The 27,342-nt window shown below is 35.8% G+C and overlaps 1 protein-coding gene and 1 long non-coding RNA gene across 5 annotated transcripts in view; one reads left to right on the top strand and one right to left on the bottom strand.

The window, feature by feature from the left end:
- The window catches only part of LOC129392562 (uncharacterized), a 42,612-nt gene extending 41,997 nt beyond the window's left edge, over positions 1-615 (top strand). The window contains exons 2-3 of the long non-coding RNA XR_008618684.1: positions 43-131; positions 241-615. This is a non-coding gene — a long non-coding RNA (uncharacterized lncRNA). The remainder of the gene's footprint in view (positions 1-42; positions 132-240) is intronic.
- Positions 1-24,012, bottom strand: part of HAT1 (histone acetyltransferase 1) — a 49,361-nt gene extending 25,349 nt beyond the window's left edge. The window contains exons 1-4 of one of the 4 annotated variants that reach the window (XM_007117883.3): positions 23,923-24,012; positions 18,888-18,992; positions 7,851-7,926; positions 4,157-4,277 (exon numbers count right to left, since the gene is read on the bottom strand). In XM_007117883.3, coding sequence (XP_007117945.1) covers positions 4,157-4,277; positions 7,851-7,926; positions 18,888-18,992; positions 23,923-23,929 — 309 coding nt within the window. In that variant the 5' untranslated portion in view covers positions 23,930-24,012. Of the gene's footprint in view, positions 1-4,156; positions 4,278-7,850; positions 7,927-18,887; positions 18,993-23,645; positions 23,746-23,922 lie in introns of those variants that run through there. The other 3 variants (XM_055088528.1, XM_055088526.1, XM_055088527.1) reach the window with 3 other exon arrangements.
- Between the last annotated feature and the right edge of the window lie 3,330 nt (positions 24,013-27,342).

The following is a 27,342-nucleotide window of genomic DNA, read 5'->3' as shown; positions in this document are numbered from 1 at the left end:
ACCTTTCTGGACAACAAAAATGCAAGAATGTTCTCATTTCAGGGCCTCTGCATACGTTGATCCCTTCAGATTATTACATGGCTGTCTCCTCTTCATTCAGAAACCAGCAAAATGTTTCTTCAAACATTAAGGTATTTTCATACATATTAATTTGTTTATTTAATATTTGTTTACTGACTGCTCCTCTTGGCAAGAAGGTAAGCTTCATGAGAGCAGTGACTTTGTTTTGTTTGCCACTAGATTCCTGGCATCAAGAACACAGAAGGCACTGTGAAATGAACATTCTCACTGCAAACTGAGAAGAGGCAAGCCCATTCCTCCTACATCTGCTACCCATTCTTTTTTTATAAGGGGAAAAAGGTCTCTGCTTGAACATGTAATTTAAATAAATGATCTTCGACCATGAAGCAAATAAATAGTCCTACAAAAAGGCATTATAAAAGATGGATTCCTTACTCCTAACACAGTACTTCTAAATGGAGAAAGCTGGTTTTCAAGAATGGAACAATTAGAAGTCAATGCAAATACATAGCTATTTTCACTGCACATAATATTTGAAAGATTCATCAATAACTAAGTCAATAGTTCCTTTGGAAGAAATCAATTCAGCACTACCAGCCGGAACTTAAAAAAAAAACAACAAAAAACCACAAATCAGCAAACCCCTCAAACAAAAGTGAATTTTGTACAACACAAGAAAAAAAACCCACCACTGCATTTTTAAAGAGTATCTAGCCGGGCTTGAAAATTTAACAATCTAATAAGAAATATTTGATTATAAAAAGCTCCATTTTACTAAGTCTGTGTTAAATGCTAGTTTATCTAAGATTAAATTTTTTCAAGTATCAAATCACCACAACTACAGTATTATTCAGAATCACTTTTATATCTGCAAATTTTCAAAAATTCCCAAGGGACACAAACCACTGAATAAAACAAATATTAAGTGCAGTTACATATTATTTATCTGACAAGCTTAGGCATCTCAAACAGAGTGGGAAATGGAAACCAAAAAAAGTAAGTGCTCAAAGTATTTCTGACACTGAAGTTTGAATAACGGATATAAGAGACTATTTTAGACCTCTTTATGCTATATACGATTCATGTTACAATTCCATTAAGTTTACTAATATGGTATTTTTACCTATAAGGGGACTGTTTGCAAGAGGAAAGTCCCTCACACCAGCAGTAAATTGAGAGCTAATAGCATAAAAGTATGGGAGCAGGCAAAAATAAATCCACATTGTAAAAAACAGAAATAAAAACAAATAAGCACAAGCGCCTGGGCCCATTTAGAACAGGTCATAAACAGTTCTATAATCACATCTTTTAAGACGGTATTACTATATATTATGCATACTACGACTAAGTGATTCCCATGTACAATACAAATCATTTATTGATACTAGTTGTGGGACTTTGGGCAAGTCCTTTACAATAAAAGAAAACCAAAAAAAATTTAATAATAATAAAAAGGGGGCAAATCAACCAATGCAAGTAATGAGAGAAGGTTTTACAATAAAAGGGTGAGGCACAAGGTTGGCAAAAGGCTTAAGTCAGAAATTTAAAGTTAGTTAAAGCCTTGAAAAAGTTGGCTTCAATATCTTTAAATAGGAATGCCCAGGAACAGAACAAGTCTAAAATATATAATTTTTTGGGACTTCCCTGGTGGCACAGTGTTTAAGAATCCACCTGCCAATGCAGGGGACACGGGTTCTAGCCCTGATCTGGGAAGATCCCACATGCCGTGGAGCATCTAAGCCCGTGCGCCACAACTACTGAGCCTGTGCTCTAGAGCCTGTGCTCCGCAACAAGAAAAGCCACCACAATGAGAAGCCCATGCACCGCAATGAAGAGTAGCCTGCGCTCGACTCAAATAGAGAAAGCCCACACGCAGCAACCAAGACCCAAGGCAGCCAAAAAAAAAAAAAAAGTGTCTTTTCCACAAATATTTAAACAAAAAAAAAAAGGGAGAAAATGGTAGGAAGAAATAAGTCACCAGTACCAAACAATTTCAAAATCCAGCTAATCTAATCCATATTCCATTAGACCTAGGAATACTATGGCCTGTGGGTCCACCCTCTGAGCCTGAAGCTCCACCTTCAAAATTGTTCTTTCTTTTTCTTGAAAGGTAGCACATGTTTGCAGCTGAATAGTGTTATCAGCCTGTTTCCTGCTTATAGAATTTTAGAAGTCCATTAGCCTTCCCTCATTCTGTCAGTCCAAACTGGCCGTGTTTCTGCTGATATAACACTCTCGAAAAACCTTGTGGGTAATCTGTGTATACCATGAGCGTTCATGTCAATAGACAAGACGGTCCTCCACAGATGTTCCCTTAATTCATATCATAGAATTCAATCCCTATTCCTGGCTTTGTTGAGATTACTGAGAACAGTGAATCACATGCCTATCTCTTCAGCAAAATAAGATTACTTAGCCATACTCTTGGCTTTCTCCCCACAGCACACTTGCCTGACAATGAATCTTCTAATTTTAGTGTCTTCAGAACAGGCTGAGAATCTCCCAAATCATCAAGTCCTAGATCTTTTTTGCTTAACAGTTCTTCCCTCAATTTCTGTCTTTCCTCTCACATTTTACTAAAAGCAAGAAACCAGGCCAAAGCTTCAATACTTTGTTTGGAAAACTCCTAAGCTAAGTATCCAAGTTTATTGCTTACAAGTTCTCCTTTCCACATTAATGCAGGACACAATTCAGCTAGGCTTTCTGGCATTATACAACAAAGATCTCCTTTCCTCCAGTTGCCAATAACATGTTCCTCATTTCCTTCTGGGCCCTCACCAGAGGCACCTTTTACTGGACTGTTACTAGTACTAGAAGGCATTCCTATTTCTATCAACATTCTCTTTTATAATGATATAGTATGTATTCTCTAAGATGATAAAAAAGTTTTCTCTCCCATGTTCCTAACTTTGCTCTGAGTCCTCACCAGCAGTGCCTTTAACATCCATATTTCTACCAAGAGTTTGTTCAAGGCAATTTGCGTTTTCTATCATGTGTCTCAAAATTCTTCCAGTTTCTAACTATTACACATTTCTAAAGACATTTCTACAGTTTTAGATGTTACAGTAGTATCCCACTTCCTGGTACAAAAATCTGTATTAGTTTCCTGTGGCTGCTGTACTAAATTATCACAAACATGGAGGTTAAAACAACAGAAACGTATTCTCTCACAGTCTAGAGGCAAAATCTAAAATCAATATCACTGAGCTGAAATCAGGGTGTCATCAGGGCCACACTCCCTCCAGAGGCTCTGAAGGAGAATCTGTTCCTTGCCTCTTTCAATTCCTGGTGGCTACTAGCGTTCTCTGGCTTGTGGCCACATTACTCGGCCTCTGTGGTCACGCTGCCTTTGGTGGGGCCATAATTTTGCCTGCCACAGGTGCATACGCTTCATACTCTCTGCCTTTACCCTCTTTTGGTTCATTTGCTTCAAATAGTTTTATAATGTAATCAGCTTAATTATCCATGTTCATAAAGGAATATATATTAGGAAATTTGGGATTAGAAATATAGCAAGAGAAATTTTAATAAGAAAATTGTACATGAAGTAAATGCAGAAAATTTAGCTAGTTCCCTCCATCTTATTTAACTTTTGGGAAAATAAGTACTTTTAATGTCCAAAATAAAAAACTAAAGTTGGTAAATAAAATGCAACTCTGATCAAGTGAAGGTTTTTATGGAAAAGGTCCACTCAGGAAACAGATCAGGCTAAGGATCATGATCACAGGGTTAACTGGAATGACAGGCAGACAATCATTTCCATAACTAAATATTAAATATGTGGGGTTTTTTTTGTTTTTTTTTTGTTTTTTTTTTTTTTTGCGGTACACGGGCCTCTCACTGTTGTGGCCTCTCCCGTTACAGAGCACAGGCTCCGGACGCGCAGGCTGAGCGGCCATGGCTCACGGGCCCAGCCACTCTGCGGCATGTGGGATCTTCTCGGACCGGGGCACGAACCCATGTCCCCTGCATCGGCAGGCGGACTCTCAACCACTGCGCCACCAGGGAAGCCCTAAATATGTGGTTTTAAAGCTGCTATATAACAGATTCTTTCCTCCCTCAAACCTTTACATCTTATAATCTGTTTTATACTCAACTGGAAAACAGTTAAAAATAAATTTATTTCTGTTCTTACCTCTACACAGTCAAAGTTCTCATCAACTTTAGATGCATATTCAACACGGAACATTGTTGACAGGCTACCAGCAATATAATATAACAAGATCTTCAGACCCTTGTAACCAAAAGCAGTTTCACTAAAAGGGGAAAAACAGCAGTAATCTAAGACCCGAAAATGAATCTTGACAAAGTATTAACCCTACATATAAACAAGTTTAACTTCATGGGTAGTTTCAAGATTTTAAACTATACTTATTAAAAACAAACACAGAAACAAACCATACTGTAATGAAACTGTGCCTCCACTTTCCTCATTTATAAAATGAGAGAATAATAACACCTACCTCAAGGATGTTTTATGGGTTAAATGAACAAGTTAATACATGTAAACTGTGTATAATATTGACTGGCACATTGTACAAGTATACTACAGCTACTGTTGCTGCTCTTACTGTTGCTACTACTAGGAGGCATTTCAAATCAAAGACAAGTAATGTCAAATTGATTCCTGGCTAGGCAAGCAGCTAAGACGTAGCCTTAGCCCAGTGCTTCCAACTTACCACTTGCATCCATCACCAACATCCAGAGCTGCTGAAAGTGGTGAGTGATAGTACCTGTCTGATCACACCCCACTTATGAACTCAGAAAGCAGATCTGGAGCTGCTCCTATTTTTTTCCAACCTTGCTCCCTGCTACCCATCTACGCCTTGCTATTCCCTTTTTCAGCTTAAAAAAAAGTCTTCTGGGACTTCCCTGGCGGTCCAGTGATTAAGAATCCGCGCTCCCAATTCAGGGGGCATGGGTTCGATCCCTGGTAGGCAGAGATCCTGCACACTGGGCCAAAAAAAAAAATCCAGAATAGGTAAATCTATAAAGACAGAAAGGAGATTAGTGACTACCCAGGGCTAGGGAGGGTAGGAGAAAGAGGGAACAACTGCTAATTGGTCACAATGGGAATTTTGGTGGGAGTGATGAAAATGGTCCAAAATTGGCAGTGGTGATGATTGCGCAACTCTCAATATGCTAAAACCCATGGAACTTTACACTTTAAAAAGCTGAATTGTATGATAGAGGTTTTGTGGTTTTTTCTGCGGTACGCGGGCCTCTCACTGCTGTGGACTCTCCCGCTGCGGAGCACAGGCTCCAGACGCGCAGGCTCAGCGGCCATGGCTCACGGGCCCAGCCGCTCTGCAGCATGGGGTATCTTCCCGGACCGGGGCACGAACCCATGTCCCCTGCATTGGCAGGTGGACTCTCAACCACTGCGCCACCAGGGAAGCCCCAGAGTTTTTTTTTTTTTAAGGTGAATACTGAAAGAGTGGATAAAAGAAGCAGTGTCATTTCCAGATTTCTGTCTAGGCTACCAAAACAAAATATGAGCAGTGTCCATTCTAGGACTCTGAAAATTATATGTAGTAGAAAGGAGTGGCAATGACACTAGGATCAAGATCAATGTCATGGGTCCCGAGATACAGAGTTATCATGATTATGTGATTGTCATCTGCCTACCTTAGAGGAGGGGTATGCAAGCACACCACTTTTAATGACATGCAAAGTGAGTGTGTAAAATGCCATTAAGAAGCAGTACCTGTAAAACTAGATCCTACTCACTAAGATATTACCATAGGAAGAGATTTTAAATAGCAGTAAGAGGAAGAGATAAATAAAAAGCTCCTTAAAGACAGAGATACAAAGAGAAAGCATTATTTTTATGGTGTAATAAAACCTGTTTAAAATATGAAAGGCTCAAATTTTGGCACAAATCAATATATAATACAATTCAGTTATTAATATTTAAAGCACATAAAATGCCTAATCTGATGTATTAATAAGAAATTCTCAAGAAACTTGTTCCATGAAGAGACATTTGTCAAGTTAAAAACACATTAAATAAATGTATCCAAAATGTTGAAATAATGCATCGAGAAAATAGCAATAAGAGGGAATATTTTAAATGTCAACTATGTCTAAACACCCTTTCCTACTAAAAAAAAACATGTTTCCTTGAGAATATGCCCGACTCCAGAACTAGCAGAGGAAGTACCAGGTGAATGTGGAACACCTTATTGTATCACAAGGCAACATGTCCTCAAAATGATGACGATATATCAAAAGGACTCAAAAAGCCAGTTTGAAAGAAAAGCCACTTGTTGAATCTGTGATAATTTGAGCATCAAATTAATAACAGTAAAAGATTATAACCCATTAAGTTAAAAAAAGAATCCCTGAGTCTGTTCTGATATAAACAATACACAAGGGGAAGAAGAGCTGTTTTTTATAGTAGAATGCAAACTAATAACTGCTGAAGGTGTGGTAGAGTTAGAAAATCGCCATTTTACAATCATAGTAAAATACTGACAGGAATCATTAACAGTTTTAAAACTACTGAGCGAAAGTTTAATGGGAAACAGGATATTTTCACTCTCAGACTATCTCCCCACAGATTACATATAAATAACAAAGAAAAGCCTATTAACCTTTTAGTGGAAAAACCTGGCAGATACCTCTAAACTTAATGACCCAAGTTAGCTTAACCAACAATGGGACAAACTGACATCATGGACTTTCTGATATGACACACTGAGAAGGACATATACAACTTCTGTTGTGGTACTACAAAAATATGCATTATCTGAATTTAATCATGAAGAAACAACCAAACGAGTCCAAAATGGTTTATAAAACTAGCCTATTCTCTACAAAAATGTCAGTGCCATGGAAAACAAAGTCTGAGGAACTGTCTCAGACTAAAGAGAGATGACAACTAAATGCAAAACGTGATTCTAGATTGGATCCAGGATGGGGAAAATTGTTATAAAAGAATTACTAGGAATCGACTGGCAAAGTTTGAAATGTGGATTATATTTTAGAAAACAGTACTGTATCAATGCTAAATTTCCTGAGTTTTGATAATTCTACTATGGTTACTGTCCTTGTTTTTAGGAAATACATACTAAAGAATTTAGGAGTCAGAGAAGATATATCTGCAACCTACTCTCAAATGGTTCAACGACAACCTATCAATATATTTATATAAGAGAATGATTAAATCAAATATAGCTAAATGTTAACAACTGATGATTGTAGATAAAGGATATACAGAATATTATTCTTGCAACTTACTGTAAATTTGAAATTTTCTTCAAAATCAAAAGTTAAAAAAACACAAGGTGATGGACTATTCTAATAATGTAATGAAGGTATAGGAAATAAAAGAATTGTGCCGAATAGCCCAGGACGTATCTTTAAAGTTGCTTCTGAAAATAAATTTCTCTTAATTGCCTATTTACTTGTCACAGAATAAACTTGAGCTTTCCAGATTTAGGGGAGTGTTTTCTAAAAGCAGTATAGCAAAATGGTAGGAAAAAAGGAGTAGTTTTGAATATGGGCTCTGCAGTCAGACTGACTAAATCTGAACTTCAGCCATTCATACGTCCTTAGGCAACTATCCAATCCCACCAATGTTAATGTTACAAATGATAATACCATTGCTAAGATTATGAGAATTAAATGAGATAATGCACCTATAGCACTAAATGATAGGCATTATATAGTAGATTGGTGTCTCAATGTAAAAAATGCCATTCTAATATATATTTTAAAATAAATTACATGAAAAATAACAGTAAAGAAAATAAATTCTCATTTCTAAATTTAAAAAAAATGTTTTTGCCATACTAATTTGACAAATATCTTACTAAGTTACTTACTCATCCCCAAAGAGTTGATGGGTATATTCAGGAAAGAAAGTTCTAATGTCATTCTCAAGATCTTCAGGAAAACGAACTGTTTTAAAAGAATAAAAAATATAGAGATATTAACAATATTAAAGATGACAGGTATTTCCAGTTTAAGAATTTCAGTATAACTAGGATACAGCCAACATTTTTCTTACTTAAAATGTCACTTTTCCATTATATGATTTATACTGGATTCTCATGAGAAAAACAAACAATGAAAATCAGAATATTCCTTTGAGTGCTTCAGCATCAAAACCCTACTGATTCTAAGAATTAGAAAACTAGGCATGACAGAGGCATCTGATTTAATTTTTACTTTTCTGGTATGTTTATACACAATGCAGAGAGTAAAAGAAAACAAAACCAAAAAAGCACTTTGAGATGAGAAAAGCTACAGTACAAAGGAAACAAAAACAAAGTGCTAAAAGAAACATTCTGAGAACAAGAACAATCTGAGTTTGATGAAGCTCATAGCATCACATCATTCTTTATGACTGCAAGATGATGATGTTTATGTTGTTCCTAGTTTTTTTCCTTTTCTTTTTTGCTATTAAAAGTAACGCTGCAATGACATCCTTAACCGTGCTATACTTTTACAAGTATACATAGAGTAAATTCCTGGCAGTACAAGTGCCGAAAAAAGTACTGAAATATTTTTGCAAATACTGCTTAAGTGCCCTTTAAAATACTGTAAATACACACCAGCAGCTACTTAAACTCCTTTGTTTCTCCCATATCCCTGAGAATACTCTGTACCCTCAACTTTAATTTCTACCAATCTAAGATGGAAATGGGTATCTTGTTATTTTTATTTGCATTTATTATGAGTACTGATATTACTGGACTTTTTCCCAATATAATTTATCTTATGAAGAAAAACTACCAAAAAAAAAATAAACCCTTAAGCAATTGAAGAATGAAAAGATAACTGCACATGAAAAGTTGCTAACACTGTCCTCATAGAGCAGGTCATTCACAGGTTGCCAAAGTTATCATCTAGCAGCTTACTGATTTACAAAAGGAAAGACAATCTTCTCACTGTAGAAATCTGGTGGTCACCATCTTTCCAAGTGTCTCAAACTTAGAATCATTCATTGTGGGACAGACCAACAATATCTGCCTCTTGATTCAATGCAACATAATGCATACAGTATCACCTATGAAGTTTTCTTACTGAAAAATTTTATCCTAGCTCTAATCCAGCTTTATATCCTCCAATTTACAATACAGAAGTAGGGGAACAAATTAAATATCAGCAAAAGGAAATAGACAAATCCAGAATGCAGATTTGTTTAATAATTCTATGTAATGACTTTACTCTGCCAAATAAATCAATGGCGTAGGGAGGGAAAAGTTCCATGGGTAGGAGGGACTGTTCTGGATTAAAAGAGATTAAAGAAACACCCAACACAATGCATGATTCTTGAGTGGATTCTGGTTTAAATCTTTTTTTTTTTTAAAGCCACTGAAGATGTTCCAGAACAACCAGGGAAACCAGAAAATTTCATGATACCAAAGAATTACCACTAATTTTCTTAGGTGTGATAATTGTGTTGTGCTTATATATGTGCATATTCATATATTAGGACATGTGCTATGAGCAAATTCATGATGTTCAGAAAGCTACTTTCAAATAATTCAGCAAAAATACACACACATTAAAGCATATATGGAAAATGTTGATTGTTAAATCTAGGTGTAGGATATACAGGTATAATCCTACTCCCTCAATTTTTCTGTGTTTGCAAATTTTCATAATGAAAATTGAAAGAAAAAAAAGGCCTGGGAAAATACAGCAAAATGCTAAGATTTGAAAAAGCTGAGTGATGGAATCACAGATATTCATTAGTTGCTTATATTTTTTGCATGTCTGTAATATTTCATAATAAGAAAATAAAGTAGTCCAATATGTCTAGACTCATTAACTTAAAAATTCCCAACTACTGCATCTCTAATACTTTAAAATGTCTGATGTCTCTAGAAATTATTAAAAATTAATTTCAAGCTACTGCTTCTAATATGTATAGCACTTTGGTAACGATGGGTAGATACATGGATAGAGAAAAAGACAAGTAATGAATAGGAAAAGTGTAAAGTTAGTTATGATAACTATTTCTATAATTTGGATTGGCCTTCTTCCAATACCCACTCCTGTCATCCAAATTAGTGAGGTTTTACTATTTTAGCATGGAATTTAGTCCACAGGAGATAGGAACTAAAAGAAAAAGTAAAGTGATGAATCTTTTAGTTAAAATGAAGTAAAACTCAAATAGCTTAAGGCAAATATATACTTAAATATTTATTGACTTGAGCAGATTTGATTAGATTTTAAATATAAGAATCCAAGAGAAACTCTCTAAAACCAGTGCTGTGTAGTTAATAAAGGATTCTTTTACTATCCAATAAGTGAAGTTTTTATATCAGTCCTTATCGTGAAACTTGAAATATGAAAACTTGCTCACCGTACGACCTTTAACCACACTGGGCAGATTTCTAAAAAGTTGCCTAAAAGTTCCTGGGATTACACATTGAGAAAATACCATGGGTTAAACTTGATAGAGATTAGAATGAAAGTAATCTCCTCAAAAGAGGGTTTTTAAGGTAAAAAGTCCTGAGCCTTAGAGAAAAGGAACCAACAACTGGTGCTAGGGGCACAAAGAACAGAGGTTAGTCCTTTTAATAGACGGGACAAATGTGAGTTTTCTATTCTCATTTTAAAAACCCTCAACACTTATACAAATGTAGTAATTACTACGAAAGGAATGAAACCAGATCTCTAAATCTGCCTACCCTGGGCATATCAAATAAACAGAATTATAAAATATGAGGGCTTCTGTGTCTGGCTGCTTTCACTTAATATGTTCTCAAGGTTCATCCATGTTGTAGCATGTACTAGGAGCTCATTCCCTTCTCGTGGCTGAATATTATTCTACTGTACAGAGAGGCCGTATTTTGTTTATACACTCATCAGTTAACAAACATTTGGGACTATTTGAATAATGCTGCTATGAACATGCGTGCACAAGTTTTTGTGTGAAAAACATTGTTATTGGATATACATTTAAGGAGCAGTCACACAAAAAATAATAATATGTTATTAATAACATTATTAGTTGTCACTTGAACATTTACTGTGTGCCAGGCAATCTGTTAAGGATTTTATAAACATTATTGTAGTTAATCCTTGCAAGAGCTATACAAGGTAGGTAACATTACTACTTCCATTTTACAGATGAATAATGCAAAAAAGAATAATTTGCTCAAGGTTACAAAGTTGGTAATAGTGAGTTTAAGGCTGACTCAATCTGACATATATATATGTACATGAGAACACATACAAAGTGCTGTTATGTCAGTAAAGCAAGAGAGCAAGCAAGCAAACCAAATATCAAGCACTAGGAGAATGATTAAATAAATTATATAAATGTGAAATGGTTTATATAATCACTAAACATCATGTTACTGAGATATTTGGTGACAGAGAAAAATGTTCACAATGTACCTACAGTTAAGTGAACAGAACATGACACTGTGACCTGAATTTTATAAAAGAGAAATAATATAAGTGAATATATAATATAATTTAAAAAACTAGAAAGAAATATCCCAAATTACAATACTGAAGTAGTTATTTTGGGTGACAGAATTACAGGTTTAATTTTAATTTCTTATATTCTTCAGCACTTTTCAAAATTTCTGCAAAATATGCATTATTCCAACAGAGAAACAGACAATATAAAAACTGAAATAATTTAAAATAAGCACTAAAAATTTTCTTTCCAAGAAAAATTATGTCACTCACATCTGTGGAGAAAAATGGAAGATCAGGGCCTGGAATACTAAATGGCACCTTATTGCCAACATAGGACCTGAAATGAATCTTCTTTTTGAATATACGTCCTATTGTTTCTACTCCTATATATATAGTTCCTATATTTCCTAGTTCTCAGAATCACTTCCGTAATTTTTGGAGGGACAAAGAAGCATAAAAGAAGATACATCCTACATATGTCTTATTAGCCAAAAACAAAATTAAGAAATCACCAATGCATGTTAATCAATTATTAAAGTTTAATTAAATACTTAGGCGTTTAACATATGTACAACCCACTGACAGGTGCTCATATTGCAGATATAATGGGTTCTAGCTCTCAAGCAGCTTCAGAGATGCCACATATTCCCTACTGTATCTAGTTGTACTCTAGACTATAAGTTTATTCATAACCCTGTGTTCTTTAAATAACTGAAATCTTAAGTGCTTTGGCCAACATATATTTTCCTGAGTATACTAAATTCCAGAGCTATGGCAGAAATAACACATGAGCCTAGAACATCTTGTTCCAGAAAGGAATCAAAAAACGAAGTAATCAAATAATAAGGAGGACATGTAAAAAAGACACAGAAGCCAACTTGATCTGGCCTCCCACTGGTCAAGTCAGGGACAAATTGACCACCAAAATAAATTACAGTAACAGGTTATAATTCATTAAATAAAACAGGAAATAAATGAAAGAATTGAAAGTTTAATGAAAAACTGATAGGATGCAATGAGATCTGCACATCACTTCTGTGATAGTCCTATGAAAGATGTACAATCTGAAATAAATGATAAGCAAACATGTGCCAAACCCAAATTGAGGGACATTCTACATAATAACTGGCCTGTAATCTTCAAAGTGTTAAGGTCAGGAAAGTCAAGAAAAGACTGACAACTGTTCCAGTCTGAAGGAGACAAAAGAGACAGCCTGGAACACTCCTTGAGATATCCTTGAGTTATCTACATGATTCACAGATTCACTTTACTTAGCATCTACTCAAATGTCACCTTAGTTGTAAGACCTGATCACTCTCTATTTTCTCCATAACACATATCACAATGTGTCATGTATTTAATATGTCTGTTTTTCATAATGAGAATGTAAGTTCAATGAAAAGAGGGACTGTTTGTATACTGCTCTATCTCTAGTGCCGAGATAAGTGCCTGTCACATAGTACACCTAAATAAGTATTTGCTGAATGGTAGTAAACTTAAAACAGATAATCTCAGTAGAATTAACAATACACTGTATTTTTATAATTGGTCATATGGCTTTTTAGTAGAATTTAAAAGAGTATACTGAAGAGTAGGGGATAAGGGAAAACAAAACACACACTACATAGGAAAAGAGGAATGAGAAAGTATAAGGAAGCAACAGAAAAAGATGACAAAAGCAACAAACAATAAATGTAATGGAGATAAACTGGCTAGATTAAAAAAATTTTTACAAATCAAATCCAATATGTTCTCTATAAACGACATGCCTAAAAGGAATGACAGGTTAAAAGTAAATGGAAGGACAAAAAAATGTAGCATGTAAACCACAAAACCTGAAAATGCAATCTAAATTGTATTAAGGCAAAAAAAGCATTAAATGGCCTAAGAGGACAATCTCTTCAAAATAATTAAGGTGAATTCTTTCAAGCCTTTAAGGAACAAGTACACCTAATGCTTTAAAAACTGTTGAGAGGAATGGTAAAGTGGGAAGGCCATTAGAAATAGTTAGAAAGAGTACAAAAGCTGACCTTCACCTTCCCTAAAAAGAAAGCAAAAGAGGAGAAAAAAACAAGACCAAGCTCATCTATAAACAATAATGTAAAAATATTTAAAGATAATATAAAATAGTCTTCATCAAAACAAAATATCTCGAGGTACTGAAATGCAAGGATGGTTCAAAATCTAAAGATTAAAAAATAAAATTATTTAAATATTATGTTTTACATTGTATATAATAATCAAAATTCTTTCCAGGGAAACCAAAATGGCACTCAATAACCTCTAATATGCATGTTTGAATAAAAACTCTTTGCAAACTGAAAAATACTCTACAATGTAATAAGCCAGGATCATGTTTAGTGGAGAAATAACAAGAACCATCATCATTAATTTAAGGAAGAGGAATGACGGCTATCATTTTTTAACACTGTTCTGAACGCGCTAGCCAATGCAAATTGAAAAGAGAACAAAGTAAGAGGTATATATAGAAAAGAAAGTGAATTTACTAAAATGTTCAAATGCTATGATTGCATGCTTGAGAAAAACAAAGAAAATCAGCTGAAACCACTCTCCACAACAGTAGAAGAATCCAGTAAGATTATCTGTTTTTTAAATATATTAAAACAACAACGACAACAAAAATATATTAAAGATAAACAACTCAATTTAAAAATATGCAAAGGATATGAACAGATATTTCTACAAAGAAGATACACAAGCAGCCAATAAGCACATGAAAATATGCTAATGCCATCAGTTATTAGGGAAATGCAAATTAAAACTGCAGTAAGATGTAATTTCACACCTACTAGGATGGTTATATATAAAAAAATAATAAGTTCTGACAAGGATGTGGAAAAAGTGAAACTCATACATTGCTGGTGGGAATGTAAAATGGTGTAGCCACTATGGAATATAATTTGGCAATTCCTCAAAAAGCTAAACATAGAATTATCATATGACCAGCAATTCTGTTCCTAGCTATATGGCAAAAGAACTGAAAACAAGGACAACAGACAACTATATCTCGATGTTCACGGCAGCATTATTCACAATTGCCAAAAGGAGGAAACAACCCAAGTGTCCATCAACAGATGAATGAATAAACAAAGTGTGGTATACAACAGAATATTATTCAGCCATTAACAGGAATGAAGTTCTGATACATGTTACAACATGAAACATTTGCTAAGTGAGTTGAAAATATTATGCTAAGTAAAATAAGCCAGACACAAAAGGACAAATATCCCACTTAAAAAATATCTAAAATAGGTAAATTCATAGAGACAGAAAGTAGATTAGAGGTTACCAGGGGCTGGAGGGGAAGGTGAATGGGGAATTACTGCTTAACAGGTATATAGAATTTCTGTTTGGGGTGATAAAAAAGTTTTGGAAACAGATAGTGGTGATGGCTGCACAACACTGTGAAGGTAGTAGTTAATGCCACCTAACTGTATACCTAAACATAATTAAAATGACATATAGAAAAAAAGATTCACTCTTTCTACAGTAAACTACCCCCAGAGCACTGGACCTGTGTGGGAAAAGTGTGCCTATCAATCCCTCACACACGAAGTGAAAATAGCTTGCTATGGGAGAAGAATCTTGGGATAAACCTTAGTGGAATTATTGGTATGCAGTCAAGAGTTAAAGTTATCCCATGTGTCTAGTACAATGCCTGTCACATGGTAGGTTTCAATAAACATTTCTCCAGAGAAAGTAGAAGGGGAAGGGAAAGAGGGAGATAGGAAGAAAGGTTGTTTTGAGGGAAGCAAATTATTGCTGCTGACTGTAAGGGATTAGACTAACCAAATAACCCAGTCAATTTTAGTTCTGTCAAATATGTATAAAATTTATGTAAACTAGATTTTGATGTGGGAAAAAGATATATATTAAGAATTATTTTCCATAGTTCTCCCATACACAATAAAGACAGAAAATATAATGGCGAAGACATCCCATTTATAATAGCAGTAAAATAGATGAAATACCTTGGAATAAACTTAAATGTTTATCATCTGTACATAAAATTTAAAACTCCACAGCTAGACATAAAAAAAGACCTGAATAAACAGAAAGATATTCTTGCTATTAGAAAGGAAGATTCAGCAATGTAAAGATGTTGATTCTCCCCATATTAAACTTAAATTTTAACAGGATCTCAATTTAAAAAAATCAACCAAACATCTCTTTGGAACTTGATAAAATGTCCACCTAGAAGAAGACATTAGAGAAAACTTAGGAAAACTCTTAAAGAAATGAGTGGGACCTAGTCACACCATATACTAATCACAACATTTATTGTAACAGTACACTAATGGCTCAGGGAAAAAAAAAAGGCCCCAAAGTAAACCCAAGAATATATATAATACTTTAGTATGATTAAAAAAGAAATTTTAATTGTTGAAGAAAACAAATCAGCAGCTAGATAACTAACTAAACCATCTGGAAAAGTATAAAGCTGGATTCCCACCCTATGCCTTATTAAGATAAAGATTCAAAGGTTTCAATTTAAAAAAATAAAAAAAATCAACAAATTATTAAAAGAAACAATAGATAAACCTTTTCATAATCTTAGAGCAGGAAGGACCTCTTTATAAGACACAGTGAAAACTCATAAAAGAAAAAGAAATTTCCCTAGATAAAAAATTTAACTTCTACATAACAAACTCACCAAAAGTCAAAACAGGGAAAAAAGTACTTGCAACATATGACCAAAGAAGGACTGATTCTTTTAGAATACAAAGGATATACTTCTCTTAGGATTAAAAATCAATTTTAATTATCAAATCAAAAAATGGTCAAAAATTGTGGGGGGAAAAAAAAACCTCAGAAAATAATGTGTCGGCAAGGATGTGGAGAAATTGGAATTTTTGTGCACTGTTGGTGGGAATGTAAAATGGAACAGCAACCACTATGGAAAACAGTACGGAGGTTCCTCAAAGAATTAAAAATATAATTACAATATGATCCAGCAATCCCACCTCTGGGTATATATCCAAAAGAATTTGAAGCAGGATCTCGAAGAGATATTTGCACACCCCTATTCACAGCAGCATTATTCGCAATAGCCAAGAGGTGGAAGCAACTCAAGCGCCCATCAACAGATGAACGGATAAACAAAGCGTGGTATATACATGTAATGGAATATTATTCAGCCTTAAAAGGAAGGAATTCCTGCCACGTGCTAGGCTACATGGATGAATCTTGAGGATATTATGCTAAGTGAAATAAGCCAGTCACAAGAATACAAATACTGCATGCTTCCACTTATATGAGGTATCTAAAGTAGTCAAATTCTAGAAACAGAAAGTAAAAAGGTGTTAGCAAGGGGCTAACAAGAGGGGGAAAACAGGGATACAGAGTTTCAATTTTGCAAGATGAGAAGGTTCTGGAGATTAGTTGCACAACAATGTGAGTATAAATGCTAAACACTACAGAACTGTACACTTAAAAATGGTAAAAAATAGTAAATTTTAAGTTATGTGTTTTTCACTACAATTGCAAATTAAAACAAGAAGCTATTTTTCACCCATCACAGGGGCAGGGTGTTCTGCTTTGTTTTTTTTTAATGATAATATGCAACACTGACCAGGGTATAGGTAAAAAGGCAATCTCAAATTCTGGTGTAAGCACAGGTACTTTTTTGGAAGGCAATTTAGCAACAGCTACTAAAGTAGAATATGTTTGTAACCCTTTGACCAAGCACAGTGGTTCTTAAACAGAGACAATTTTACACACAACCCTCAGGAGATGTGACAACGTCAGAAGACATTTTTTTTTTTTTCTTTTTTTTTTTTTGTGGTATGCGGGCCTCCCCCTGTTGTGGCCTCTCCCGTTGCGGAGCACAGGCTCCGGACGTGCAGGCCCAGCGGCCATGGCTCACGGGCCCAGCCGCTCCGCGGCATGTGGGATCCTCCCAGACCGGGGCGCGAACCCGGTTCCCCTGCATCGGCAGGCGGACGCGCAACCACTGCGCCACCAGGGAAGCCCCTAGAAGACATTTTTGATTGTCACAACTGAAGGAAAATGTTACTGGCATCTAGTTAATAGACAAGGAATGCTGCTAAACATCCTACAAAGTACAGAATAACAAAGAATTATCTAACCCAAAATGTCAATAGTGCTGAAGCTGAAAAAACTCTGATCCAGCATTTCAATTTCTAGCCACACACTCTACAGATCACTCACACAAGTGGGTACATACATATGCAACAATATTTACTGGAGAATTACTTTTAATAGCAAAAGAGGAGAAGCACATCTTCCAACAGAGAATACTTAAATAAGTTATGATACAGTCATACTATATTACATAATTTAGAAGAATGAGGTAGATCTATATATAGTTACAAGGAATGATATTCAAGATACTATTAAGTTAAATAACAAAACAGCCTTACAACAGTATCCTGGTTTTAGAAAATTAATGTATGTACAAGAAAAAAAAACTTAGATCAGTATTACCTTTTTAGTGAGGCATCAGGGCACCATTATCTGTCACTTTCTTTGTATTTGTTATGTTTGTACTGTTTTAAATAATAATAGCTAACATTTATTGTGAATTTCTAAATCAAATTGTTTAAGCACTTTACTTGTATTTAACCTCATATTTAATCTTTACAACCACTATACAGTAAGTAATATTAACTCCATTTTAAAGATGAGAAACCTAAGGAATGGAAAGTGATGGAACCATAATTCATGAGCTTATAATTATTTCTTAAATAGCTTTATTGAGTTATAATTTACATCCCATAAACTCAACTGCTTTAAGTGCTTTAAGTGTTGTAGCATGTATCAGACCTTCATTCCTTTTAATTGTCAAATAGTATTCCATCACATGGATATACCACACTTTGTTTAACCGCTTACCAGCTGACTGATATCTGGGCTATTTCTTTTGGCTATTGTGAATGATGCTGCTGTGAACATTCATGTACAAGTTTTTGTATGGTCAAACATTTTCATTTCTCTTGGGTAGATACCTAGGAGTTGAATTGTTGAGTCATATGGCAAATATATATGTTTAACTTTTTAAGAACCTGCCAAACTGTTTTCCAAAGCAATTGCCTCATTTTATGTTCCCATCAGGAACATATGCAAGTTTCCCCACATTCTCCCCAACACTTATTTTCTATTATTTTTATAAGCAAATAAGTAAAAGTAAATATTTTTAAGAGGCCGAGACCACTTATACTTGTCACTTTTTGCCACACTGAACTTTCTATATGTAAACTCTGCCATCTCTCAAACATCTACCAACATCATGACATAAACCAAGACTTAATAAAATCTGAATGTGTTCAATAAGTGTAGAAAACGAAACATTAAATTGTAAAAACAATTCAATAACTATACAAATGACTACAATAAACTGCTCTTACATAAAATTCTACTTCAAATTTAAAAAGAAAGATTATATATACACACACACTACACAACGTAATACTACTTAGAAAAGGCATACATACCTAATTTTAGTTCAATTGCTGTGTTGGTGTTACATTTGTACTCTGCCAGTTTCTTCTCAACTGCACTCTTGTATTCAACCAAAAATTTCTCCATAGCACCAAATCCTAAGAAAAAACGTTTTTGAAAAGTCTAGGTGGAAGTGGTTTAATTAGTCAAACCTACAAATAGGGTTCTTATTAGAACTGGAATAAAGGTAAGACTTATAACATGCTAACAGATCATAGATCTCCATATACTCCTACATAAATGTACTGAGTATGACTGTCTCATTATAAAACAGAAAAAAATCACTTTTGAGATACAGGCTTGTGAACTAGACCTGCTTTACATAAATAAGTAAAGCTGATAATTAAAATGACAGACTATTGATATTTCTGAATATTTAATATTAATATAAATTACCTGTTAGGATTTATACCTAAGTAGCCTTTTTAAAAGAAACATAAAAAGGATGCTACTGCTCTAATAAGAATCAAGGTGAGAATGTCCTTTGATAATTACAAGATAGCATTTTTATTTCTAATACTGAAAAAATTCTACCCAGAGTACTTCCAGGTCAACTATTAAAAAGACCAACAACAGAAAGCAGGCATAGAGGGAACCTACCTCAACATAATAAAGGCCATATATGACAAACCCACAGGCAACATCATTCTCAATGGTGAAAAACTGAAACCATTTCCTCTAAGATCAGGAACAAGACAAGGTTGCCCACTCTCACCACTATTATTCAACAAAGTTTTGGAAGTTTTAGCTATGGCAATCAGAGAAGAAAAATAAATAAAAGGAATTCAAAGCAGAAAAGAAGAAGTAAAACTGTCACTGTTTGCAGATGATACGATACTATACATAGAGAATCTTAAAGATGCTACCAGGAAACTACTAGAGCTAATCAATGAATCTGATAAAACAGCAGGATACAAAATTAATGCAGAGAAATCTCTTGCATTCTTATACACTAATGACGAAAAATCTGAAAGAGAAATTAAGGAAACACTTCCATTTACCATTGCAACAAAAAGAATAAAATACCTCGGAATAAACAAACCTACCTAAGGAGACAAAAGACCTGTATGCAGAAAACTGTAAGACACTGATGAAAGAAATTAAAGACGATACAAACAGATGGATAGATATATCATGTTCTTGGATTGGAAGAATCAACATTGTGAAAATGACTATACTACCCAAAGCAATCTATAGATTCAATGCAATCCCTATCAAACTACCAACAGCATTTTTCACAGAATTAGAACAAAATATTTCACAATTTGTATGGAAACACAAAAGACCCCGAATAACCAAAGCAATCTTGAGAACGAAAAATGGAGCTGGAGGAATCAGGCTCCCTGACTTCAGACTATATTACAAAGCTACAGTAATCAACACAGTATAGTACTGGCACAAAAAACAGAAATATAGATCAGTGGAACAGGAAAGAAAGCCCAGAGATAAACCTACCCACATATGGTCACCTTATCTTTGATAAAGGAGGCAAAAATATACAATGGAGAAAAGACAGCCTCTTCAATAAGTGGTGCTAGGAAAACTGGACAGCTACATGTAAAAGAATGAAATCAGAACATTTCCTAACACCATACACAAAAATAAACTCAAAATGGATTAAAGACCTAAATGTAAGGCCAGACACTATAAAACTCTTAGAGGAAAACATAGGCAGAACACTCTATGACATAAATCACAGCAAGATCCTTTTTGACCCACCTCCTAGAGAAATGGAAATAAAAACAAAAATAAACAAATGGGACCTAATGAAACTTAAAAGCTTTTGCACAGCAAAGGAAACCATAAACAAGACAAAAAGACAACCCTCAGAGTGTGAGAAAATATTTGCAAATGAAGCAACTGAGAAAGGATTAATCTCCCAAATATACAAGCAGCTCATGAATCTTAATATCAAAAAAACAAACAACCGAATCCAAAAATGGCAGAAGACCTAAACAGACATTTCTCCAAATAAGACATACAGGTTGCCAACAAACACGTGAAAGGCTGCTCAACATCACTAATCATTAGAGAAATGCAAATCAAAACCACAATGAGGTATCACCTCACATCAGTCAGAATGGCCATCATCAAAAAATCTACAAACAATAAATGCTGGAGAGGGTGTTGGGAAAAGGGAACCCTCTTGCACTGTTGGTGGGAATGTAAACTGATACAGCCACTATGGAGAACAGTATGGAGGTTCCTTAAAAAACTAAAAATAGAACTACCATATGACCCAGCAATCCCACTACTGGGCATATACCCTGAGAAAACCATAATTCAAAAAGAGATATGTACCACAATGTTCACTGCAGCACTATTTACAATAGCCAGGACATGGAAGCAACCTAAATGTCCATCGACAAATGAATGGATAAAGAAGATGTGGCACATATATACAGTGGAATATTACTCAGCCATAAAGAGAAACAAAATTGAGTTATTTGTAGTGAGGTGGATGGACCTAGAGTAAGTCAGAAAGAGAAAAACAAATACCATATACTAACACATATATATGGAATCTGGAAAACTGGTACTGATGGACCTAGTGGCAGGGCAGGAATAAAGATGCAGACGTAGAGAACGGACTTGAGAATGTGGGGTGGGGGAAGGGTAAGGTGGGACGAAGTGAGAGAGTAGCACTGACATATATACACTACCAAATGTGAAATACATAACTAGTGGGAAGCAGCTTCATAGCACAGGGAGATCAGCTCGGTGCTTTGTGACCACTTAGAGGGGTGGGATAGGGAGGGTAGGAGGAAGGTGCAAGAGGGAAGGGATATGGGGATATATGTATACATATAGCTGATTCACTTTGTTATACAGCAGAAATTAACACAACATTGTAAAGCAATTATACTCCAATAAAGATGTTAAAAAGAAAACAACTAATAATGCAGAGAAGGATTATCTCAGGAAGGATACACAAGAAACTAGTAACCACTGTTACTTCTAGAATAAAGAGAAGGAACGAGGACAGGGTTAGGAAAGAAAATTTTCACTGTATTAGCAAAATTTTTGTAACCATGTGCATGAAGTCATAGGCTATTGGAATAACAAAATGGTTTTAGTACAACGTGGCTACCCATCAATGTATATAATAATTAACAATGGAAGAAACCATTATGAAGAGAAACTTTCAAGCAAAGATGACAATAAATTCCTGACAAAATGATCATAAAAATTAGGAAAAATTCAGGAAAAAAAGGTCATGAGCAGAAATGAAAAATGGGGTACAATGACATGCCACAAACTTCAGTAAGCGGTTAAAACACACATATACAGAATGTGGGGAACACTTGAAGCAGTATAGTTTAATGGTTTGGAGTCAGAATTGCTGGATTCAAATCCAGGCTTCACTATTTACTTACTAGATCTGTGAACTAGAGCACATTACTTGGTTTCTCTGATCCTAATGGATAAAAATGGTATAACAGAACCCATCTCAAATATCATCTATAAAAATGAGATAATAGAACCCACCTCAAGGCATTTATGTATAATCTAAGCAACAAATCATACATTAGTTTAATCCCCACAATTCTATAAGACAAGTAGATACTTCATCAGCCCCATTTCATATTCAAAAGCTCGGTTAGAAAGAGATTTGGTTGGGCTTCCCTGGTGACACAGTGGTTAAGAATCCGCCTGCCAATGCAGGGGACACAGGTTCAACCCCTGGTCCGGGAAGCTCCCACATGCCGCGGAGCAACTAAGCCCGTGTGCCACAACTACTGAGCCTGCGCTCTAGAGCCCACGAACCACAACTACTGAGCCCACGTGCCACAACTACTGAAGCCCGTGCGCCTAGAGCCCGTACTCCACAACGAGAAGCCACCACAATGAGAAGCCCGCACACCACAACGAAGAGTAGCCCCCGCTAGCCTCAACTAGAGAAAGCCCACACACAGCAACTTAGACCCAACGCAGCCAAAAATAAATAAATAAAATAAATTAAAATTAAAAAAAGAAAGAGGTTTGACTGCTTAAAGGGCACCCGATTACTAAACGGTGGGACTGAGACTCGAATTTAGGTGTAATTCTTATAACACTACACCCTGTGCAATACACATGTCCCCCCTCTTTTATAGTACCAGTGTACCCCCCAAATCCTACAGTCTCTATTTGGTAGAAGAGGCCTTCCTTAAACACTTGTAGAACTCATGCTATAGCCTTTGAATCCAGCACATCCATAAGTGTACTGAGACTACTATAAAGACAATGGGGAAAGATAAAAGAAAAAGAAACTGTCCATCACTTCAAAAGATATGTAAATAGATTTTAAAAAGCATATACTCAACACAAAACAATCCTTATAAACGTACAGAATAATGGCAATTATTAGTTATTAAATGTTGTGAACTGAAGAGACTCAATAAAGAAAAGGTGAATAGAATAAACACAAGAAAATTAAAATAGACACCCCCTAAAAGAGAAGTTTAGATTAAGGAAGAATGCTTCACTGTCTCTCTCTCAAAGGAAATCTAAATAGATCTTAGTATTACTAAAGTGTGAGATTCAGTAGACTATTACGGAGTCGATCAAGATTCAAATGAGAGCCCTAGTGCAGGGCAAGACATCAATGCGCTAGCTCAGAAGCTGACTGTAGTGGAAGGCGGAGAGAGACCTGGAAGAGTCTGAGCATTAAAATCAGCTGGCGGGAACACAACCAGACTAGTGGATGAGGCAGCAGTAGGTAAAGGGAACGAGAAGAGAAACAGGCGTCCAGGCACCTGGCACCTTACAAGCCCAAATCACGACGCTTTCTCCTGGCCTCTTCGGCCCTCCTAAGGGCCGAGTTTCCCAAAGAAGGTGCAGAACCCCGAGCCGTTGGGGGCGGGGGCACGAACGTCGGCGGACAAGGAGCTGAGCTGAGAGTTCCGCGCTTCCAGGCTGAAACAGGCCTTCTAGAACCTAGGCTGCAGCCCGAAAGTTCCGGGCAGGCACTGTCACCACCGTCTCGGCGTTCTTTCCCAAACCTGCCCGACCCCTCCCCTTGGTAAACTTTTCCCGGGAACTTACCCGCCATTTCCGAGCTACGAGCACCCGCGGCCGATGAAGGACGAATCAACCCGCGCGCTCCCTGGCCGGAAGTGAGCACACTTTCTGACGCATTTCCCCCGCCCACCCCTGGCCTGGTGCTGGCCAATGAGAGGAGGAGGTTCGAGGCGCGGGGTGGTGGAAGCGTCTCGAGAGGCGGGGCTAAAACGGCAGGGAAGGCTCGGACGGTTGCGTAGCCACGGCCAGCACAGTCTGCCTCTTTGAGTCTTGAATTGGAGGAGGAGGTCGCAAATGGGTATTCTCAGTTGAGATGCTCGCTGACTCGAGGAGAGGTTCTTTGGGGTTGATTTGCATTATATACATACCTCTGGCAGTTTTCTGTTCCGCCTTAACGATGTTTTGGAGACTGTTAGAAAAACTTTTCCCTTGGCCTGGACAGTAGATCCAAACACCTGAGCCCTCATGCCGCGGAGCGGCTGGGCCCGTGAGCCATGGCAGCTAAGCCTACGCGTCCGGAGCCTGTGCTCCGCAACGGGAGAGACCCCAACAGTGAGAGGCCCGCGTACCGCAAAAAAAACAAAAACAAAAACAAAACAAACACCTGAGCCCTAGTTTTACAGGTAAAATATAGGGATTGAGTTCTAGTTGCCAGAGAAAATTTCCCGTATTTTATTTGTTTCCATTTTTGCGGTAAATAGTTGTTTAACATCGTTTTTCTTTTATGTTTTTTTAACAGTATGTGTACGGTGTGATATCTAGGTACTCTGCTTTCGCATTTTAAGGTTATGAGGCAACAATTTAGTGTAAGGAAATTGCTACCTAGTAATAATTTAGGTGACCAGAACTGTTCTGGTTCTACATCTCTCAAGTCCTAGTGGCGTAAACCACATCACAGGATGCTACCTGATTTGGGCCATAGGGCTTGTTAGCGTTTAGTAGCTGCTGAAACTGTTTGTCCCTGAGGATAAGCCACTGTTTAGGTATCCACAAATACTCCCATGATGTCTGTACACTAGAATGCCTTGTCTCAACAGATGTTGGTTAATAGGTTTTACAATGGTGATACTAGAGCTAAAATGGACCCTTGGGATGATAATCTAGAACTAACACACTTCCTCGTTTTAGAGATGCGGAAACTAAAGCCCAGAAAAGAGAAATTACCCAAATTCACACTCAGTGTACAGCCTACACAAGAGCCCAGTTCTCCAGATACTCAGCTCAGTATTTGACTACATGGAGATGGCCCTCCTGAAGATAAAGATCAGAAAAGGTACTGAGAATGCTCAGATCCTTTTTCTTTAAGCTTTAATGAAACATAAGAAATTACGATCATAATGTTAAGAAGAAAACTGAAATCGTTGTCACTAATGACATTATGGATCAAAACCGGAAAACAATCTTTTTGTATAATCGTTCTTTCAAAATGGCAAGATTCAGCATTTCTTTCCAAAACCACCTTACCTGTAGATTTGTCAATAGCTGACCGGCAATTATGATCCTTAAAATAAGAAACCAAGAGGAATTTGTCTTAACTGTCGCAAATCTGAAACAGATTTTATGACTTTATGTGACTTTACGTTTGGTTGTAGGGAAGAAATATGTTGAAACATGATAATATGAATAAGAAATAAGGTGAATATGAGTAAGAAATACGATGAAACCTATATATTGTATGACTAATATTTCATATGATCTGCTTGCAGAATTGAGGTTACAGTTTTAAATTGTCCTTGTCTTAGAACTCTTCACACATATTTATTAAAAATGTCACAGAATACATGTTTAGCTAGTTTACCTAAAACCTAAATGAATGACTTCGTTCAGAAAGGTAGTAATAAACTTACCAAAAAGGAAAAAATATTTTTGTAGGGTTTTCCCACTCCTTTCAACTTATATTTTACCTTATTCTAAAGGGGATTTAGGAAGTGAATGTTACCACCATAGAATACAATTTCTACAAAAGGAATCTGCTGTCCTCATGTATAGGAAGGAGGCAGCATAGTGGTGTGGAAAGTTCATTGCCCTACTAGTCTCAGTTCTACTACTTCGTGATTGTGTGACCTTGTTTCATCTATTAAGTGGAGATAATAACTTTCCCAGTCATTACATTGAGTTGTTGTGAAAATCAAATGGAAAAATTTAGGAGAGAGGTTTGTAAACTGTAAAATTCTATATTAATATGAGGTGGTATTAGTATGATACCATTCACTCTAGAATAGGAAATTTGGAAAAGGCATTTTTCTCCATAGAAAAAGGCCATATTACACTGTTAGGAATGAACTAGCAACCGTATGTTTGGTACAGGTTCAACTGCATATGGACTAGTAAACTTTGCCATCGTGTCTTGAAACCTCTGGAAGGGATTTTTTTTTTTTAAACATGGTATTAAAAATATGGTTATCAGAAAGTGGATGTAGGAAATTTGAGTTCCAAAAGAAAAATGCAGGTACTTGATGTGTCTTTATTTCAAAATACATACATCTCTACAGACAAATAAGAATAGCTAGTTAACTCATTTGTTTAGCTCATAGTGCAAATGGTGGGGGTGTGGTGTATGAGTTTCAGTTCCCAGAACAATTATCCAGAACCCCCTATCCAGCTAGATGACTCTCATATGGGATAAAAGAAAATAAAAATAGGCCAGCTCATATTGAAAACTACTGCTAGAGGAATAACTTAAGATGTACAGCACCAACAGTTTGCACATTCCATATTTTAATTCTCATACACTACCCATAGGTATGTAAACTAGTACTTTTAGAGAAGCAATTTAGCAATTTAAAAAATTTAACACGTTTCTATTTGTACATCCTTTGAGGTAGTAGTTCCACTTAAAAGTATTTGTCCTACAAAACTATTTGCACAAGAATGCAAAGATAAATGAGCAAAGATGTTCAAGGCAGCATTAATTTTACTGGCACATTGGAAATAGCCTAAACATTCATCAAAAGGAGCTGGCTAATATGTACTGACTTGGAAAAATACTATATAATTGGTTAAAAAATAAATTACAACATTATAATGTTATTTTACTTGTATAAAAAAGTGTATTTTGATACAAACTTAGAAAACATCCAGAAGCATAATCAACTAGTTTAACTGTGGCTCCTTCTAAGAGAGGGAATTTGGAGATGGGGATTAATCAGGGATTTAAAACAAAATGCTGTTTGCTTCTTTTAATGAGGATGTATTGGTTTCTTTCATAACTAGAAACTTATCAATCTTTTGGAAGTTTTTAGACATGGTGGCTAACTCTACAGTCTACATTCTATAAATTATGATACATGGAATTAAAGAGCTTAATTGGTACAAGGAACAGTTAGTTGAAAATTAATATTTCTAGTTTTGCATTCTGTCATTATTTACAAGCAAAGACTGGTCAAAATGAGGGAAGAGGACTATAATTGCTTATTCTTGTTTACAAAATGACCACCCAGTGAT

Source organism: Physeter macrocephalus, chromosome 2 (genome assembly GCF_002837175.3).
Source record: "Physeter macrocephalus isolate SW-GA chromosome 2, ASM283717v5, whole genome shotgun sequence".
Classification (NCBI taxonomy): domain Eukaryota; kingdom Metazoa; phylum Chordata; class Mammalia; order Artiodactyla; family Physeteridae; genus Physeter; species Physeter macrocephalus.
The sequence above is the reverse complement of the archived record's forward strand: the minus strand, read 5'-3'. Positions and strand labels throughout refer to the sequence as shown.